The following is a 21,115-nucleotide window of genomic DNA, read 5'->3' as shown; positions in this document are numbered from 1 at the left end:
CTGAAGATTCTGGGCTCGATCGTCTTCCCCTAAGCCTGAGGGTCTGTGGCTGGTTATGGGGGCGCCCATGCCATCTGACGTCTCTAGGCCCTGACGGACATACTCCAGGTAGGTCACCTTGCTCTTGGCCATGCTAGGTCAGCCCAGAGGTGGGCATGGGGGTCCTGTCTTCCAGGGCAGGCTGATTGGCCGCCTCCTGGAAAGCTGAGCATGGGAGCACATGTGACCACCAGTGCCTGATCTGGGTTTGTGCGTGTGGGAGAGGAGGTAAGCTGAGGAGCAGGAAGTATGTGCAGGGCAGGTGGCACATGTGCTCAGGGCCACTCCGATGTCTGGGTCTGCTGGGGTATCCCACTCTTGGGGTGTCTCAGTGTCGGGGTGTTTGTCACTGTTGGGCTTTGCTGAGCCAGGCCAGGCTCTGGCACTGTTCCTCATCCTCCTACTTCAGGTCAAGCCCTTTCTCATGGTTCTGTTAAGGAAGGTGACCTGCCACACCTAGGAGAGGCTGGACACGGGCCCGTGTCTGCCAACTGTCCAGGGGTGGAGAGAGGGGCTGGCCGTGAGACTCCCCTGCCCACCCCCCACGTGGGCCTCTGAAGGGTCCCAAACAGAAGGGAGCACTTCAGACTGGTCACCAAGAGATCTGGCTCCTTCCTGGCCCTGTGGTCACTGCTGGGCATCTGGTAAGTAGGTACCCCTTGGGGCCATCCTTTCCTCGTCCGAATTACTACATCAAACCTTAGCAACATCAATATTTTTGAATTAGCAGGCCCACTGGTTTCAAGAATTAGCTCTTTTCTCCCTGCCTAATATTGCACCTTATGGAACACAGAACCAATCCTTCGTCCCAACCTCTCTGAAGCATGAGGAGCTAATCTGGTAACTAAGGAGTTCGTGTGTTACCTTTTCCATGGAAAGTTTCAATTTTAATATGATTTTCTGCATAGTCATCCATTTAATTGTTCAACAAACATTTATTAAGAGCCACTTCCTGCCAGGCACTGCTAAAGACAGCCGGGTCAGTGGTCAGGGGAGGGTGGCGCCCAGTGCCACAGGCTCCAGTGGGCTGGAGAGCAGAGGGTAAGGAGTAGGGGTCAGGAAGCCCGGGAGAGCACATGTCTTCTGAGTGGAGGCCTGAAGGAAGGGAGGGCCTGAGCCATGTGCGTTTCTGAGAAGCTTTCTTGGCAGGGGGAACTGAGAGGGTCAAGGTGCAGAGGAGGAGGCCTGGTGGAGACCAGGGTGGCAGAGAAGGCTGAGGAGTGTGCCAGGTGACCTGGCCAGAGAGGGCTGGGGTTGAGTCAGGTCAGGGAGGGCCTTCCTGTCCAGTGTGAGGACCTGGGCTGTAGTCCCCCAGACTTGGGAAGTTTTGAAATATTGAGTAGATAGAGAAGAAAATTTAGAAAAAACGTATAGGGTATAAGGAATAAAAATTGCATAAGCCCTGTGTGCTGTCACCTCAGTGTTGTTTTAAAGATCGTCAGCATCTTTGAAGTCATCTGTGTGCTCATCCTTCTCTGTCTCTTCAGAGCTGTTGATATGAATTTTGGGTTTACTGTTCTTTTGCCTTTCCTTATAGTTCAACCTTGTATATTTAAATTGCTAAATATGTTATTTGGTTTTGCATGGTTTTGACCTTTGTAAATAGCAATTAAATATTCTTTTAAGACTTGCTCAATGGCCTCAAAATTGTTTCTGATATTCCTTCATATTGTTGCATGTGTCTCTAATTCATTCACGTTTATTGCTGGATAGTATTCTGTTATCCATGAATATACCTCAGTATTCTCTCCCAATATACTGCCAGTGGGCACTTGGGATATTTCTAGGTTTTGTTTTGTTTCGTTTTCCTATTATGAGCTGCTAGGTGCTGTTAGCACTTGTAAGTGCTAGTGGAGCTCTCCTTGCACATATATCCTGGGGCGTGTGTGCAAGAATTCCCTAGGGTGTATATATCCTAGAAGTAGAATTGGTAGGTAGTAGGGTATATAAATCTTCAGGCTTATTGGATGATATCAAAACTTTTTCCAAGCCAATCGTACCACGTTACCCACTCATCAGCAATATGTAAAAGTTTCCCTTGCTCTACCTCTTCACCAACATTTGATCTTGTTAGAGTTTTATACCAACTCAGTGCAAATGAAAAGCCATCTATGTTTTGAATTTGTAGTTTTTGAATTACTAAGGTTGGGCATCTGTTTATATGCTTATCGGTCACTCTAAATTCTTTTTCCTCTTCAAATCTTTTTCTCTATGGGGCATCTGTCTTTTATCCTATTGGTTTTCTGTAATTCGGTACATATTCAGATGTTAATTCTTTGTTTTTTATGTATGTTATAAATACTTTTCTCTTATTTGTGCCTTGTCTCCTTATGTTATTTGTGATTTCTATTAATGATTGAATTTCTCAGTTTCAAACAAGCTTAATTTACCCATATGTTCTCTTATGATATACACTTGTGTATTGTCTAAGAGATTCTCCTCCACTATAAAGTCATAAAATTATTCTCTTACATTATTAAATTTTAAAAAATAATTTTGCCCTTCATATTTAGTCTTTAATCCTACTTAGTAATGATTTTCCTATATGGTGTGAGGTAGCAGGTCATGTTTTATTTTATTTTGTTCTTTCCATATGGATAACCAAGAGTCTTAGCTCCACAAATCAAAAAGGCCATTCTTTAGCCACTAATCTACAACTCTGTTGTAAATCTGTTTAGTGGGTCTGTTCCTTGGCTCTCTTCTGTCAATGTGTTTCTCCCTTTGCCAACACTAAATAATATTATTAACTAGAGGCTTATAATAAATTTTGGTATCTGGAAAGAGTCTCCTCATTTTTTTCTTCTTCTTTCATTCTGGCTTGACATCCTTGGTTCCTTCTTACTTAATATAGATTTTAGAATCAGCTTATCAGGTTCAACAAAACAGGTATGTTCAGATTTTATTAGAAATATGATTTGAAGAGAAGGGATATCTTTAGGAACATGACTCTGCCAATTCACGAACATTGTTTGTTTCCTTATTTATTTAGGTCTTCATTAAAATATCTAAATAAAATTTTATAATTTTCTTTATAAAATTAGTGTACACTTTGCCTAGATTTATTCTTAAACGGTTTATTTTTATATCATTGCCACTGTTTTTAAAAATATGTTTTTTTGACTCTTGCTGCCATATGCTCCCATTTTAAAGAAAAATCACTTTCTATGGGTATCAAAGGGAGAAGAAAGACTAGCAGTTAAGAGGCTGTTGTAATAATCCAGGCTGGAGGTGATGGTGGCTGGCCCCAAATTGATAGTAACAGAAATAATGAGAGGTGGTCAGAGTGGTGAGATCCTAGATATTTCTGAGAGGGATTTGACAGTGTTGCAAGCGTTGGGTGTGGGAGAGAGAAATTTAAGATGATTCCAGAGCAACACAGAGACTGGAACTGTCATTTACTCAGCTGGGTCAAGGGTGGAAGGAACTTATTTGCAAGGTGGTGATTATTCCAGAATATCGATGTGGACATATGTAAAGGTGGAGATGCCTATTAGACATCAAGCGGAGGAATGAATTCTTGGCACGCCCCGCCCCCCCCCCCAGGTGGCCTTCATGGTAGAAAAGCAAGGCGGCGTGGCCCCTTGGGGGAGGGGGTGTTGTTACACAAAACAAACTGAAACACCGGAGTTTGGCGCAGAGAAAGGTTTATCAATCGAGGAGGCGCCGACTCAGAAGATAGGAGGCCTAAGCTCATCTCAAATCTATCTTGCTACTGGCTGGGGCACAAGGTTTTTAAAGGCAAAAGGGATAGGGTCGTAGCATATGTGATCAGTTCATGGACCTTCTTCTGATCAGTTGGTGGTACGGTAACGGTGATGTTTTGGGAATCTCAATCATCAACCTTCTGGTTCCAACCAGTCTGGGGTCTACGTGCTTGTGCTCAGCGTGTAGTCACCATCCTCTACCTGGGTGGGGGTCTTAGTTTCTACAGAACAACTCAAAGATAAGCATCAGATGTTATCTATTTCCCTTCAGGAGGAACTAGGAGTCCTGTGACTCTCCTGTCCTAATCATTAACTGCTTGAGTCTGCTCTTTGGAACACAGACTAAAGCTTTTTTTTCCCCCTATAAGTAAGAAATGGGGGGCGTGGAGGGTCTTTTTCACCCGGGAGGGCCCCATAGGGTCGCGCTCAGTTTCAATTTCCCCTTTCATTTGTTACTCTTCAATCCTGAGGGGAACAGGTGCTGGACAAGATCTTTCTTATTCTCTTTCGAATGAAGTTTTGGATAGAGGGGTTAAAATTCAGCAGAGGAACTCGATTTTACTGGGACCTGGTTTCAGGAGTGGAGATATTTTGTGCAGAAGGGGAAGCAGGAAGATGAGCTCCTCAGAGGTCCTTGAACCACACTGTAGAGTTCACACCAATTTTATTTATAACTAGGGCCTTGCTTTGGTTGTCTCCCTCCAAGGGCTTCAAACCATCAAAATGCACCTGCATTTTGCATGGGAAATGATGTCTCCAGGCAACATTTCTAAGCCCTCTGCACACCTGTTAAACACTTAAGTCTCAAAGTCCAGATCTGCGTTATCCAATACAATAGCTTATAGCCATCCCTGAAAAGTGGCCAGTCTGAACTGAGATGTGCTGTAAGTTGTAAAATGCACCTCGGATTTCAAAGATATTACAAACAAACAACAAAAGAAATATAAACTATCTTATCTCATTAATACTTGAAAATATTGATTACATATTAAAATAATATTTTGATATATTGGCTTAAATAAAATATATTTTTAAATATATTTAAACAGATAGATTTACCTAATTTAACCTATTTATTCTTACTTTCTAAATGTGGCTGCCCCCAAATTTAAAATTACACACGTGGCTTGAATTTGTGGCTAGTTTTATATTTCTGCTGGGAAGCACCCTTCAGAGAAATGATGCTTCTTGTTCCATGGCTAAGGCTTTTGTGAGGAACATGGTTCAAGAAGGATGGGAAGTTAGAGAAGTGAAAAGTCACTTGTCCTACATAATTCCAAGAAGAAAGAAAGGATGGAGGATAAGAAGAATGGATATAGTGCTTACAACAAGCTGTACACTAGATAGGGCACTGGTATTTGCAATCTCATTTGATCCCCACAGTGAGATCAGTTTCATCACTCTCACTTTACAGATGAGAAAATGGAGGCTCAGAGAGGTAAGGTCCTTTGCCCTCCGACAGTAAGTGCTTTGTCTGGGATTCGAGCCTGGTTCCACCTGATAAGTCTGCATGCTTTGCATTAGGAACACTACCACTGAAAAGCTGATGGAACACTTCTGGAGAGATGTAGTCAACATTTGGCAGGAGTGTGAAAACTGCTCTTCCCTTTTGGCCAATGGTTAATCCTTTTTTTGAGAATTCATCTTCATAGATAATTCACAGCAAACAAAAAGATTGCATGGGGATCCTTTCTCCCAGCATTGCCCATAACAGCAGTGGAGATGCCCAGAGCATCCCATTAATAGGGAGTAAGAGAGTCAGTTACGGGGATTCGACCAAGAGGATGCTTCTTGGTCATTAAATCTGATAATTTAAGGAAAAGAGCAACATAGAATGCATTTATGGTATGATGATGGATGATTAATGCATTAAAACTTTGTACATCAATTACAAGTAAAATATACTTGGATGGAAAAGTAGTATGCAAAAAAAAAAAGGGCAGGAAACACTTGTTGATTTTTGTATTTTCAATAATAAGAAAATTACCAAGCAGCACTCCAATATCAGATTTTTAAAAGATATACACAAAATATAAAGAGTTATACAGTCAAAGATGAAAAAAGATACTCACACATGAAGAAATTGTGTTATAGAGTGGTCAGAGCATATCGGGAGTTAATGATGTTGAAACCTCCAGTGAGCCCCCAGAGATTTCACTCCTCCCAGGTATTTGGAGGGTGAGGAATAGGGTGGGAGAGTCTCAGCATCTGGAGACCTTCATACAGAGACATAGCCTCTGCCCACACTCTCCACCCTACTTCCACCCCGCATCCCTCACAGTGGCACAAAACCATCTGCGGTTCAGCCTCACCTCTCTGTGTCTTTGCATGCCCTCCCCCCTGGAGCAATTCTCTCTAGCCCATCCACAATCTTTCTTCACCTCCCCTCAGGCTCCCTCTCCAAAGTCCCTGCTTCTGTGAACCCTCTCTTACTATCTCCCACCCTCACCCCACCCCACCTCATCCGCAATTACCAGCTCCTTCCTCCCTCTTCCCTCTGCTCCTTCCCCTTAGTGCTGGATTCCTGCTCCAAAGGTTGTATTTCAGGCATTGTATTACAGCATCCTTTTTCCTGCCTCCTGTCCCCTGCAGGCTGTGAGTGCCTGAGGGCAGGGCTGGCCCTCTGGGCAGGCTCAGCACCTACCAGAGGGTCTCTGTACGCCATCTGTGACACTCCCTGCTGAGAGCCCCACAGGGACTCCCAGGATACTGCACGGGATGAGGGCCATGTCCATTACTGGCATTCATGGTCCTTTCCCAACACACATCCTCACCCCATCCCTGCTCCCTGTGCTCCAGCCTTGAATCCCACCTTTGTCTCTGAACACACGTGCTACCTGGACTGTTCGTCTGCTTCGCTTTGGGGACACCTCCTCCTCATCTCCCAGTGCCCATCCTGGGTGCAGTCTTTTCTGAGAAGCCCTTCCAGACCACCACTCCCCTTTCTGGGCTGGGCCATGAGCCTTCTCTGTGCCCCACAGCCAGGCACCTCCATGCCCAGCACCTACCCCACTGTGTCTGTTTCCTCAAGTCCAGGGTGTGGATCAGGGGCAATTCTGCTCCTTACATGTTTAATAATCAAATGGCCACAACACAGAGAAAGCTGAGTAAAGCCGCAGCTCTGGTGGCTAGCCTGGAGGGTGAGTGATTAACGCTGGGTGTGCTGCTGGTGTCAGCCCAGGAGTGACTGGCCAGCTACTGCCCACCTTGTGCCGGGGCTAATGAACGCTGGACCCCATGGCTCCCAGAGAGCAGCTCTTTCCTGGGGGGATGGCGAAACCACAGGGTCCTGCTCTGGGCCTGCTTGCCTGCAATGTGAGGGGGCCATGGCAGGCCTTGTGCTAAACATCTCACAGCCAGGGGTCAGCAACAACTCTGCAAGGCCAGCCAGGGAACCCCTGTAGAGCTGCTGGCAGTAAGAGTTTCCAGCTAGTACCTGAGGTGCCCCTGAGGTCTGTTTTTACCACTGTTGACCACTGTGTCAAGCCAGCCTGCAGTGGTAAAAGGGGGTGGGGGGCTTTGGAGTCAGAAAAGTCTGCATCTGACCTTGATTCTGACACATCAGCAGTTTGATTTCAGATAAGTTACCTATTTTCTCTGAATCTCAATTTCTCTGAGTCTTGCTTTCCCCGTCTGTATAATGGGCATAATAATACCTACGTTACAAGTTTTCTAAGATTAGAGAACACCGATGGCCTGTTAGTGATGCTCATTCCATGATGGCCATTCTTACTTAGGAATCATTTCTTTACGTTCCAGTGGAGGCCAAGCCACGGATTAACTCCCTCGCTGGGAGCTCCTGATTATGGGAGCTGGGCTGCATGTTACCTGTGCTGTCACCAGCCCATGTCTTTTGTGACAGTGGTAGCTCAGTTGCAGCTAAGCTTTGAGGGTCTGGCCAGGGGAACTGCTCCCTGGCCATTTTTGGCAATGTGGAAGTCGGTACACATACCGAGATATAAAACTGGGTCCCTTCCCCAGGACACCATGAGTTCCTATATTTTGTTGCTGTTGCAAAAACCACAGAGGTGTGTGCCAGCCAGGAGTGCACGGACTGAAATCAGAAAAAGGAAGTGAGGAGGGCCGTGGGAGGTGTTGCCCCACCTGCCTGGTTCCCGCCAGTCAAGTCCCCATCTTAGTCTTCAGGGGAATTCCTGAACTTCTGGAAACAACCTGAGCTGCCTCCTTTTCCTCTTGGGTCATTTGAGGCAGGATGTAGGGCCCCGGCATCTGCTGTTCTCTGCCTGCGGGCACTCTGAGCCCTCGGCTGATGTAAGAGGTGGTGTCACTTGCTAACTGGAGGGGCTTGGGGCTGCACCAAGGTGATCGCTGGTCCTTGCCCTAGAGCTGGGTGTCAAGGCTCTCAGGGCACCTCTGGCTCTGCTCACCCCTCCACCCTCCCAGCCACTGTCTGCAGAGCTTCTATTTTCCCACCTGCCCCTCCTGCGGCGTCCCGCTGCACAGGCTCTTGTTTTTGCCCTGGAGCCTCGCTCCTGGGGACAGCATTCCTGCTCCTGGTTTCTACTCTTTATATTTGAGATGACCAAATCCTCACTTCCAGTCCTGTCTCCATGCACTCCTGGGCCCACACCTCTTAAGGCCTCAATTTGGTCCACTCAGTGTGCTATTGTCCTTTCAAACCAGCTCCTTGTGAAAAAACCCGAGATTGGACAGACTCAGTGGACAGGCCAGCAGGGACGTGATGCAGAAGAGAAGCCAAGGACTCCGGAACACATCCACAGAGGGCCTTGCAGGCTGACATTCCCTCAGGAAGTGCAGGTAGATTTCAAGAGCGTCGAGGCAGCAAATGCACAATGGGGTGGGGGGGGGCACGTACGATGGCTGAAGGTGCCACTGTGCGGCCCTGGACGTGGCCTCACATATATTCACATGCTTAATTCTTCCCACAACCTTGCGAGGAAGATTTTGTTCCCATTTTACAGCTGCAGACACTGAGGCTCTGAGAGCCTAAGTCAATAAGACTGCAGGTTAGAAAGAGAGCTCGGATTTGAAACAGATCTGTCTGATGCTGCTCTGGGTCAGCCTGCCCTGGGTGGGGAGGGGTTGAGACAGGTCTAGCCAAGTAGTCTAGGCTCAGGGTTGTGGTGTTATCTTACTATCAAGGCCAGAGGCTGCCACACATCCTAGACTCATAGGGCCCATTTCCAGATGCGCTGAGCTGGCCTGCTGGTGAGCTTGGCACTCTTGGGACCTGCCCAGCTCACAGTTAACCCAGGGCCTGCTGTCTGGCCTTCAGACCACAGGGTTTCCTGGGAAGCAGGAGAGACCTAAAGTTAGTCCCTCACTCTCTCCCTAACCAGGACCGTGACGCTGGATGAGTCACCCACCTCTCAGTTCTCTAGGCGTCGCACACTCTGGGATTCTTTAGCAAGGCACCCTTCCGGGGACTTCCAACATCTTCCCAGGCCCCCACCTCTCCTGGGGACACACAGGCATCACCTGGGGCCTTGCAGAAAACACGCCTGCTTGGGGCCCACCCAGACCAATTAAGTGGTAATCTCTGGGGACCAAGGTGTGCAGCCAGGGCTGGTGAGGATGGCTCTATTTCTAAACTCAAGTGGATTCTTCATCTCTTTGGATTATCTCAGAGGTCCCTTGGCCTCCTTGTTTCCAAGGTGATCCTTCTAACTGCAGTGCTCGTCACCTACGTGTGGGGAGTGCGTCAGGCCCCCGGCTTGTCTTTCCCTGTTCTACGCCTGGCTTATGCCAGCCAGGAATAACCTTTCTAGATCTGTGCTTATCACATTGTTCTCCTTTTCCAGACTTTCAAGATCTCGCCATTATCTAGAGCCCCACGTCTAGCTGTGTCGGCCTATGTGACTCGGCTATAGTGTGACTTCTCATCACGCCTGCACTCAGCCCTCCCCTGTCTGGAGAGTCTGTCTGCTCTCACTGAGCCGGGTGCTGTTCAGGGTCCTCATCTAGCTCTTTAGTCTGGTTTGTGCAGATCAGGTTGGGATGTTAGTGAAACCCCCTCTGAGCAGCAGCCCCAGTAGAAGGAGCAGGGGAGGCAGGGGGACGCTTCACACCGGCATGTTACTGACGACTTCTTTGTCTCGGGACCCATCGTCCACAGTTTCACGCCCACTTTTTCTTCAATGTGTTCTCAGATGCAGAGACAGATAGGAGGGTGCATCTTTTATCCACAACCCCAAGTACGGCTACTCCTGTGCCATGTGCTCCTAAGAAGGTGCAGGCTAACGTGTGCCTGTTGCACGGAGCCACTCAAGCAATGAGGGTGGAATTCGAAGTACGTGGGAAAGGCTGGCTGGTGGAGGGCTCTGCCGGGCTTTTTCCAACATTGCCATGCTGCTAAGCTCAGAAGCGGGGCAGAGGTCTCTCCTGTGCCTCGGCTGTTCAGGAGCTAGATGCAGACCCAGTGGGCACGCCCAGGCTGCAGAGAGCTCCTCCTGCGGTCCTGACACAGGCTCTGCTGTTTCTCCTCTTGCCCCTCCACAGACAGCAAGGGTCGTTTCCACCTTTTTGCTCTTGTAACTAATCATGCTCGTGGGTAGACAAGCATTTTGGACTCTTTCGTGAGGGGTAGCCTTTTACTTTTTATAATTGAGCATCTTGTCTATTATTTCAGCCAATTTGACCCAATGATCATTTAATAAATACAGTCGATGCTTGAAAAACATGGGTTTGAACTGTGTGGGTCCACTCATATGTGGATTTTTTCAGTGTAAATACTACACCATCTATGGTTAGTTGGATCCACGATGCTGAACCATGGATGTGGAGGGCCGAATATAAGTTACACGGGGATTTTCCCCACGTTATTCAAGGGTCAACCGTATAGTATTTTTAATTGGATGGAAAAGTGGATGGGAACTTGGGGTGCAGCCTCCACCCTTGACCAACATGGAGACTGAGGCCTGGGAGGGCCTCCAAGTGAGCCCCTATCTGAGTGTGGCTTCTGTTCATAGGAGATTTGATCCTGGCCCCAACCAGTGACCTTCCGAGGAAGGAGGGGGTGAGCTTAAGGAGGAGCACGTTGGCTTTGCAGTCAGACACACAACGTGCATCGTGGCCATGTGCGGAAGTGACTGACCCTCTCTGAGCCTAGCTTTCAGCACCTGTAAAATACTGCCCCTGTTTGTTTGCGCCCTCACGGGGTGTTGTGTGAAGATAAGGTGAGATGATACAGAGATCAGGATGCAGAGCCATAGTAAAGTAAGCTTTCAGCAAGTGGAGTTATTATACAATTAAACACGTGGGTGTAACCCTTTTGTGCTGGATAGAAACAGGTGAAGGGACTAAACCCTTAGCCTCTAGCTTCTCTACTGGTGCTCTTTCCACCTCAGTATGTTTTTTATGTCAGGTTGATTGACATGTGATTTACAGACAGAATATTTTACCCTTCTTAGTGTGCCCTTCGGACACACGTACACAGTTGTGTGACCACCACCACGGTCAAGATATAGAACATTTCTACCACCCCTTTGCCCTTTGGAGCCACCCTCCTACCTGAAATCCCTGGCAACCACCAACCTATTTTCTGTCCCTATAACTTTGCCTTTTCCAGAATGTCATGTAAATGGGGTAAGGCGGTACGTAGCCTTTTGAGACTGGCTCCTGTCACTCGGCATAAGGGCTTCGAGACCCATCCAGGCTGCCGTGGGTCAGTAGTGTGTTCCTTTTTACTGCAGAGGAGCGTCCCAGTGGATGGAGATACCTGTTTGTTGTTTCATTCACGCCTTGACAAATATTTGGGTTGTTTCCAGGTTTGGGCAGCTGTGAATAGATCTACTATAAACATTCATGTATAGGTTTTTATATGAACATTAAGTTTTTACTTCTCTAGGGTAAATACCCAGGAAGGTAATGGTTGGGTATACGTTTCACTTCCTCAGAAGTTGCCAAACTGTCCTCCCAAGCGGCCGTACCGCTTGCATTCACAGCAGCAAGAGTGACAGTGTGGTTGCTACGCATCCTTGTTAGCACTTACGGATTTTGTTTGTTTTTAAAAGACACTCTGATAGGTGTGTCCTGGTATCTCAGTGTGGCTTTAATCTACATTTCTCTACTGCTAACGTTCTTGTCCCCTCCGTGCTTCTGATTAACTACAGTAGGCTGTGGAGTGAACAGAGCATCCACATCATTGCAACTTCCGCCCACCCCTCCCCCTTTTCACTTGCTTTTTTTAAACTTTTAACTTGTAAGCTCTCTTGTTAGTGTGTAACGGTGGGGAAGAAGGAAGCAAGGCCGAGCCCCACCTTGCACAATGTTTTTGGAAGAAGATCGGTTTGTTATTTTTTTTCTGAGAGAACTGACACAGGAGAAGAGCATTGGATCTGCTGACATACAGCGAGGAACTGACTTTTGAATGGAAAGGAAAACAGGTCATTTACAGCCATACATGGGAAGTTGCTCTTCTGTTCCGTATCATCTGGTTTAGAGGCTCCTCCAGCTCCTGGGCCTGGGGGACCATGCCTGTGATACAGATGGCAAATAGGTATGCCTCTGCGCTGGGCGTGTACAATCCAGAAAGGGTGACGGTCATATACGCAGACAAGAAAAGGGGGGCACTTCAATCTTGAATTTTATCATAGCAACTCTTTGTCACTAGGTCTGAGCTTCCCCACAGAATGCACTGAGTCCCGGGTTTCCTCTGACCTGCCCCGTTGGAGGGTGGCTCCACACAACTTCTTGCTCCGTTTCCTCCAGAATAGCGTCCTTGCATCTTAGCCCCAAGGGCTGCTAAATCACATCTCATATCCTGAGACTTTTACCCATTGGCAGATCGCCCCACAGGAAGTCAGGGATGAGACGGTCAATCAAATGTGGGTTTAGCGCCCGAACATCAGTAACGCAGCTGATTCTTCAGGCTCCAGATGTCGCCCTCCAGGGCAGCAGCTGTGAGCGGGATGGCCTGGATGTTCTGCTTCTGAGATATTACAAAGCAGAGTTTGGACGACGCTATGGATCTGTGCAGGATAGGTGGGTTGGGGGAGAGGATGGGCAGTGATCCCCAACCCCGGGGGGCCCGTATGGCCACTTCCAGCCCCAGTGTCCCAGAGGTCATAGGGAATCCCTCTTCTCAGGTCCCTGCAGACTTGTCACCTGGCACCCAGCGCACAGTGCACAGACAGGGGAGCACCTGGTCCGCACCCCTCACCACACACAACCCACAGGCTCTCAGTCCACTCAGGCACCTCTCCAGCCATTCTGCACTGACTCACTGGCCTGCATCTCTTCTGTGGTCAGTGTGTAAAGCTCAGAGGGTGGAACTGAGATCACCAGGGCCATTTCAATGAGAAGAAACTTAGACTCAGAGAGGGGAAGTAACTTGGTTAAGGCAGTACAGCAGCCAAGCTGGGACTGGACTCCAGTCCTGTGACTCCCATTTTGGCCTGTAGCTCCCCTCCGCCTGGGGGCTGAGTGAGTAGGCAGGTACCTGCACAGCTGCCAGTCTATCGCTGCTGTGTCCAGGCTGCAGAAAGGCAGGGTCTCTAGTCGGCCTGGTTGGGCATGCGGAGGAGCCATGACTAAACTGGGCTACGTGCCACATGCCCTGAGCCTGACCCAAACTGGGAAACAGCTTGCAGGCACAGAGCAGGGCCTTGTCTTTCCCTGGAGACCCCTGGGACCCCTAGCAGCCTCCAGACCTCTCATCCTGCCAAGGCCATCTTTCCCTTCACCCCCCCCCAAACTTCTACTTATCCAAAACACTTTTAGTGTGGTACCTGGCTAAGCCCCTCCTTCTTCCCTGGGCACCAAGCAAGGCCTTTTTTGAGTCCAGCCTCCGGTGTGCAGTGCTGTCTACAGACCCAGGGTAGACTCTACTTTGGCTACTGACTCACAATGGTACCCTGCGCAGGTCACTTCTCTGCTCCGAGCCTTAGTACCATCTGCAGACAAAGGCTGATAGATTTGACATTGTTGGATGGAAGGAAGATTAAGTGAAGGGATGCAGGTAAGTGCCCGTACAAAGGAGGCTCCAATAAATGCCGTCCCAGAGCACTGACTTTATTCCCTGAGGGGTCCCATTATTAGCCCATTTCACAAAAGAGGATGCTGAGGCTGGGACACGTTTTGTCACTTGGTCTAAGCCCGTTGGATTCAAACTGGAACAGCCTGGCTCCAGAGTCTGTGCTGGTGCCTGCACCTGTTTACAGAGGTAAGCAGACACTTTTGGTAACGAGTGAATTAGAATGGTTTCTTCTTGCCATTCTTTATGCAGCCCTGAGAGGCTACTCCCCATGTCCTTCCTTTTACAAACAAAACTGAAGCAGGCCTACAGGACAGGAGAGGGGACGGCCACAGCTTGACATCTGAGACATACAACTTCTCCACGGGATGCACAGATCCCATTTTGTTAGAAATTCTTGTTTTTCAAAAATCCGTCTTTTCAAGGGAACATGATTCAAGCGTCTCACTTCAGTAAACATGGCTTCTTAACTTCAGAGGAGATCTGAGGGGCTCTGATATTTCCCCGAATGTCCAGCTGTGTTCCCTAGGAACACATTTTCACGTCTTGTGACCCAACACTCACTTTGTCTTCTCACCTGCTTCTCCTAGAAACGTGGTGTGTTAGCAGGCCCTCTGATTCATTTTATTGAAAGAATCGGTTAGTAGCACCTGCTGGTATAGCCCCAAAATGACTTTTATGTGATAGAAACAAGCTTAGCTTGGCTCCAGCCACCATCCCGTGTGTTGGGATGTCCGTGCTGGACTTGGGCTGGCTCTGCTGATGATGGGAATGTTGGTCTGACTGAGATATAATGACTTACAGAGTCTGGGGAGAATCCAAGTAGAAAAAAACTTATTGAGAAGAGGAGTCTGGGCTATATATAGCGAGAGATTTGGGTGCCATCAGCATATAGGTTCATTCATTCATTTATTCAGGTATATGGTAACAGTTTATTGAGCATCTACTCTGTGCCAACCCCTGATAAAGGTGCAGTGGTCTTCTTGCACAGAGCTAACATTTAGTGGATATGTGGCTCTTGGGGGTAATTAATGCCGGGGAATAGCTGAGATCTTCTACAGTAAACTTTTGAAATAAGAACATGCGGCATCTATCTGAAACCAGAAAACTGTTGTGGGGAGTCTGGAAGGACACTGAGCAGCAGACAGACAGAAACGCATCCAACAAAATACGTAGTGAGATACAACAAAGATGCCATTGTTTTTTTTTCTAATTAAAAATTTTTAAAAATTATGTAAGTTACAGGTGTACAATAGAGTGATTCACAATTTTTAAAGGTCATACTCCATTTATAGTTCTTACAAAATATTGGCTATTTTTCCCGTGTTGTACAATATATCCTTGTAGCTTATTTTATACCTAATAGTTTGTACCTCTTACTCCCCTACCCCTGTATTGCCCTTCCCTCTTTCCTGTCCCCACTGGTAACCACTAGTTTGTTCTCTGTATCTGTGAGTCTGCTTCTTTTTTGTTACATTCACTAATTTGTTTTATTTTTTAGATTCTACATATAAGTGATATCATACAGGATTTGTCTTTTTCTGTCTGACTTTCTTCACTTAGCACAATTCCCTCCAAGTCCATCCATGTTGCTACAAATGCCAAATTTTCATTCTTTATTTATGGCTGAGTAGTATTCCATTGTGTATATATATATCTTCTTTATCCATTCATCTGTTGATGGACACTTAGGTTGCTTCCATATCTTGGCAACTGTAAATGATGCTGCTATGAACATTGGGGTGCATGTATCTTTTTGAATTAGTGGGTGTTTTTTTTTTTTGGATATATACCCAGGAGTGGAATTGCTGGGTCATAAGCCAGTTCTATTTTTAGTTTTTTGAGAAACCGCCATACTGTTTTCCACAGTGGCTGCACAAATTTACATTCCCGCCAAGAGTCTACGAGGGTTCACTTTTCTCCACATCCAGGCCAACATTTGTTATTGGCTTCTTTTTGATGACAGCCATTCTGACAGGTGTGAGGTGATACCTCATTTGTGGATTTGATTTGCATTTCCATGATGATTAGCGATGGTGAGCATCTTCTCATGTGCCTGTTAGATGCCATTGCTTTTTACCCATTAAATCAGCAAGAATTAAAAAATGGTAACTAAGGAAGTGTGGACTCTGGTACTTGCTTGATAAGAAGACTGTACATTGATGAGGTGTTTCGGGAGAAGCTGTTTGGAAATGCGTGTCCAGAGCCTAACATTTTTACCTCTCTTTAGACCAAGCTATTTCCTTTTAGGAATGTACTGCAATCTGGTATTTAATCATGAATATATGGAAAGGCTTAGACACGAGGCCTGTCATCACAGTGTTGTTTATAGTAGTGAAGCATTGGAAATGACTTAAATGCCTAAATGTAGGGGATTAGTTAAATAAAGGATCAGCATGGTTCTGCAGCCACCACACACCATTAAAAATGAAGATGTAGAGGATCTTTAACAACATGGGAAATATCCACAATACTTTTCTGTGACATAAAAAAAGTTATGAACTAATTTATGAGGAAAAAAATGGATTGAGAGAAGATATTAGCGATTTTTAAAGGCAACAAGGGATCAGTTTCTAAAATATACTCTCTCAAAGCAACAGGAAAAAGATAGGCAAGGACACATAAGCAAAGGTTATGAGTAATCACTTTTCAGAAGAGGAAATCCGAAAGGCTATGAATCATATAAAGAGATGCTCAGACTCATTAGTAAGTGAGAGAGAAGCAAATTAAAATGAGGGATCAGGACTTCCCTGGTGGTGCAGTGGTTAAGAATCCTCCTGCCAATGCAGGGGACACGGGTTTGAGCCCTGGTCCAGGAAGATCCCACATGCCGTGGAGCAACTAAGCTCGTGCGCCACAACTACTGAGCCTGCACTCTAGAGCCCGCGAGCCACAACTACTGAGCTCATGTGCCACAACTACTGAAGCCCGCGTGCCTACAGCCCGCGCTCTGCAACAAGAGAATCCACTGCAATGAGAAGCCCATGCACCACAATGAAGAGTAGCCCCTGCTCACTGCAACTAGAGAAAGCCTGCACACAGCAATGAAGACCTAATGCAGCCAAAAAAAAAAAAAATGTGGGAGCACTTTACTTCAATCAGATCAGCAAACATTAGAAAGCAGTGTGATGTTAAGCCGGGGTACAGAGAAGATGGTAGAGGAGCCTGTGGGGGGAGAGTGGCCTGGTGCCAGCTTTCTGGAGGCATCTGAGTTGATGGTACTTGGTTGAACTGAGAGACATACACCCTTGATTCAGCACTCCCACTCTGGTGTTTATACCCAGAGCCAGTCACATGCAGCCCCATGAGGGGAGTCTCGTGGGAATGTCCAGGACAGGATAGAGGGCAGTCTGAGAAGTCTCAGGCAATCTAAACACCTACTGCGGAGCAAACAAATCAAATAGGCACGTGATGCCCACTGTGTAACACGGAGCAGCGGTTAGAAGAAATGAGGTTGACAAATACAGAGCCACGTGCTTGGGTCTGAGGTCATAATGTTGAGTGAGACAGTAAGCTGAGAAAAGATGCAGAAGGTCGTTCGGGGAACTTAAAATGATGCATCCAGAAATCATGTTCTTGTGCCATGTTTTATAACGACTCGTGCTATCAAGCAGGTGGGCTGGGTGGGGTGGGGAGGATGGGACTGGGGGATGAAAAGCCAAGGGAAGAATGAATAAACCATCAGTGCCAGAGAAGAACCTGGTCCTGGTCAGGAAAGAGACCACGCTGAGACTGAGAGATGTGAGGCACCCCGCCACCTGTCCCTGAGGGTCAACCTCAAAACGGAAACAAATAAACCCACACCAAGTCCCAGACAACCAACCAAAAAAATCAAAAGTACAGATAAAAAGTTTGCTTCAACAATATTATTAAACAGTCTATTCGTAGATAAAAGCCTGAATATCAACAGTCATTTTTCTGGATATAGGCCTTGATATTCTTCCTGATATTTTTTTTTCTTCCCAATTTTCAATGCTGAACATACATGGCTTTTGTATGAGAAAGTGTCTTCTGCAAATGAAGTCTGAGAGCAATAGGCATGTGTGATAGAAGAAGAGCCAGGGACTCATGGAGTTCTGTACCTAAAGGGTGAGAATGTTCCAAAGAGGGAGGACTCATCTGGCCACGTGACCCTTAGTTAACTCCCATTCTAGCCTGCAAGGGGTGTGTGTTTGGGCTAAAACTAAAGCATGACACACCTCCGCAGCTGCTTAGCCCAGAGCAAAACACCGGGAGACCCACCTCCGTGTCCATCTGTCTGTTTGCTGTCCCTTGACTGGTGGCTGTCGGTTGCTGGCAGGATGCCGGGATGGACTCCTATGTGGTGACATCGTGGCCTGGGAAGGCTTCTTTCAGGGAACCTGGACACTCTGGTCCCTGCTGGGAGTTTCTTGCACTCCTGACAAAAAAACAACAGGCAAACCTTTGCTGTTCTGTGAGTCAGTCCTGACGTGGCTACAGAGTATGACAATTGAAAAGTCAAGGACACAAATAAAGGTACCTTCTCAAGGTTACCTATCTGGTAAATCAGGCTTTGGCTAGTTTCATGGTGTATGTCCCGATCGTCACGCCTGCTGACCCTGGGTCCCCGGCTCGTACACATTACTTTTGTGTGCACTAACGGAGAAGTCCTTTTAAGTTAACTTGGGGGTTTAAAGAGTCATTTTGAGGACAAATTCCTCTAAAAATATTGAGTGTGAAGCAAATGTTGCTGAGAATGAACTTACATCCTTTTCATCTCATGTGGTAGAAGGAAGTTAAAATAGAAGATACAGAATTACATGCCTCTACAAATATTGGTGGGACATTTACACGTCTATTCTATTTACTCAGCCTTTTTAAAGAGGAGCAGTGTCAGGTAATCAAAACACAGGCTTTGGTGTTAAAGCCTTGCATTTCAACTGCATGTCTCACTACCCTGGTGCCCTTTGGTTCAGTCAGTTTCCTTACTTACATAGAAAAAATAGGAAAACCCATCTCTTTCGTGAGAGAGTCTGTGTAGAGAGCCCAGGACGGTGCCTGGCAAACGTTAGATTGTCAATATGAGTCACATCTAAATTGGAGTCTCTTTTTTCAGAAGTGTTCCTTATTTTAGTCAGTTTCAGATTCTTAGAGGAACCATCTGCAACAGGAACTGGACTGAATGAGGATGGTACCTTGTCCCACAATCAGTTTCATCAGAAAGTGTTGTGACAGGACTGTTCATTTTTCTTTTTTGCTCTGAATTCAGATCTGCTTTGCTGAGGCATGGAGGCAAAAGAGGTCTCAGAGGCTGAAGACAGAGCTGAGGATCCAGGTTCTGAAAATAAAGGCCAGCCTGATGCTGCTCAGCCTGATTTCCCACCAGGAGGGCAGACCCCTGGCCCCACAGCCCTCTGGGAGATGCTAGAAAGGAAGTTTCTGGAATACCAGCAGTTGGCTCCCAGGAGCCCAGCTGAACATCAGAAGAGCCTGTTGAATCTTCTCCCACTATTCCTAAAGGTTGGTGTTCTCATTTTTGAAACTGTAAAAAGATGATACAGCGCTCTGGGGACACTTCCGGGATGATTGGAAGCTGGAGTCAGTAGTTTTAATATCATCACAAGTGGTCTCTGACTGGTTGCTTAGAGGAGAGTGTTGTGCTATTTAATAAAGATAGCAAGCAAGACTCATCTCCAGGGTGAGGATGGGCTTGGAAAGGATGGACAGTTGGCTCTTGAGTACCATTGTCTCTTTAGTTTAAAAAAATGATATTGTTTAACAATGATATTTTCAATCCCAGCTTGGGAGCCAGAGGAGAAACCTGTACCTTCGGGAGCTAGAAGGGCATCTGTGTCCTGACATGTGAGTGGCAGGGTGGCTGGTAACCTCAAACACCAGTAATGCCAACACCAGGGCCTGGGAGAACCGGAACATAAATTGTGCCAATGATGCAAACTGAGGTGTAATCCATGGGAGCAGCAAAGCAGGGCTCCCTCCCCTGGTTGCAGACACACAAGAGAAGTCCAGCCTGTCCACTGGGCTGGCACTCTGACTAGTGGCAGCTGGTGACAGTTTGGGTACAAGGGATTTCCTTTATTGTCTTGGAATAAAGCTCCTGCCAGTGAGGTCTGCCTTATAGCTGAAAACATTGAAGTCTAATTGTAGAGCTGGAAATGCGTCTTTTTATGAAGACTTAGCTTTTGCTTGACTATTGATTTTGGGTTATTAGTACAAAAACCATGTACCTACATTCAAAGTGCAGAGAATATGAGATACTTTTCACATTGGAAAGTAAACTAGAACAGATGGAAGCTTTGCAGGTTTTTATTGGGAAACCCCTTTGTTAATATGTTTCATCTCACTTATTAACCAGGAATACTTAAGGATTTCCAAAGATGACTCAGAATTTTCTTGGGATCATATTTATAGGATGCATGGAATACTTAAGCATGCCTTTCTGTAAAAAATTGCCAAGTAACTTATTGTCCGTGAATTCATTGTTTTTCTCCATGTTTCAGATTCGGATACTCCATCCAACCCATTTCACAGATTGGATAACTGGGGCATGGGGAACATACTGGAAAAGAGGAACTAGATAAGGAGAGAGGGCCAGGTTTCTCCTTCCCAGCCATCCCTGCTCTAATGACCCCAGCTTCTGGGAGGTAGCTTTGTCTCACCCAGTTCTCAGATCAAATCTGCCTTATAAAAGGAAAAATGTGAGCATTGCCCCCTCCCCCCCAAATCACTGGGAAGGCATATGGGGTCCAGCCACTGCACTGTATCTTTTCCACCCCTCTGGGCAGCCCTAGCTCTGATGAAAGGACTCTGCATCTGAAAGCCAGGGCTTGATATTTCCTTGCCTCTCTCCAGATTGTTGATTTGAGAATTCATTCATTTGTTGTACAAATATTTATTGAGCTCCTATACTCTGTTCTAGGGCCTGGTGCTATGAAAGTAAGGACGACAGATAGAGGTTTTACCTGCATCTGTCCAGAGCAGAGGATAACTGACTAGCACCCAGAATGTGTTCTGTTTGGCTTGTAGGGGTTAAAAATGAATTAGTGCCATTTTTTCAAAGTGGAAACTTTTCAGGTGAGACTTAGACTTCAGATTTCTCTTGAAAATATTTGTAGCTGTAATACCGATAATTGGATGGAGATGGTTAGGGGCACCTCTTTTAAACAGAAGATGGTCTTGGTCTCTCAGTTTACCCTAGTTCCCCACTCCCTAATATCTTTCACCCAACCCATATCACTCATTTATGTTATCTGACCCTGTAGGCATTGACCTCATGGATAGCAAGCTGTTCCTATTATAACTGAACCTTAGTATTGGTCCATGTTTCCCAAACCCTTTCCTGGTAAAAGGAGGAACAACAGCCCTATTGCTGAATACGTGGGCTTTAGAGTCAAACAGTAGGGCTCCAGTCCCAGCTCCATTGCTTATTAGCTGTGCA

The 21,115-nt window shown here is 46.5% G+C and overlaps 1 protein-coding gene across 2 annotated transcripts in view; it reads left to right on the top strand.

Annotated features, from left to right (window-relative positions):
* Positions 1-21,115, top strand: part of WDFY4 (WDFY family member 4) — a 278,092-nt gene continuing 256,977 nt past the window's right edge. Inside the window, exons 1-2 of one of the 2 annotated variants that reach the window (XM_060286432.1) lie at positions 1-108; positions 18,929-19,179. In XM_060286432.1, coding sequence (XP_060142415.1) covers positions 18,946-19,179 — 234 coding nt within the window. In that variant the 5' untranslated portion in view covers positions 1-108; positions 18,929-18,945. Of the gene's footprint in view, positions 109-18,899; positions 19,180-21,115 lie in introns of those variants that run through there. The other variant, XM_070043905.1, reaches the window with a different exon arrangement.

Source organism: Globicephala melas, chromosome 16 (genome assembly GCF_963455315.2).
Source record: "Globicephala melas chromosome 16, mGloMel1.2, whole genome shotgun sequence".
Taxonomy (NCBI): domain Eukaryota; kingdom Metazoa; phylum Chordata; class Mammalia; order Artiodactyla; family Delphinidae; genus Globicephala; species Globicephala melas.
This window is presented reverse-complemented; position numbering and strand designations above follow the sequence as displayed.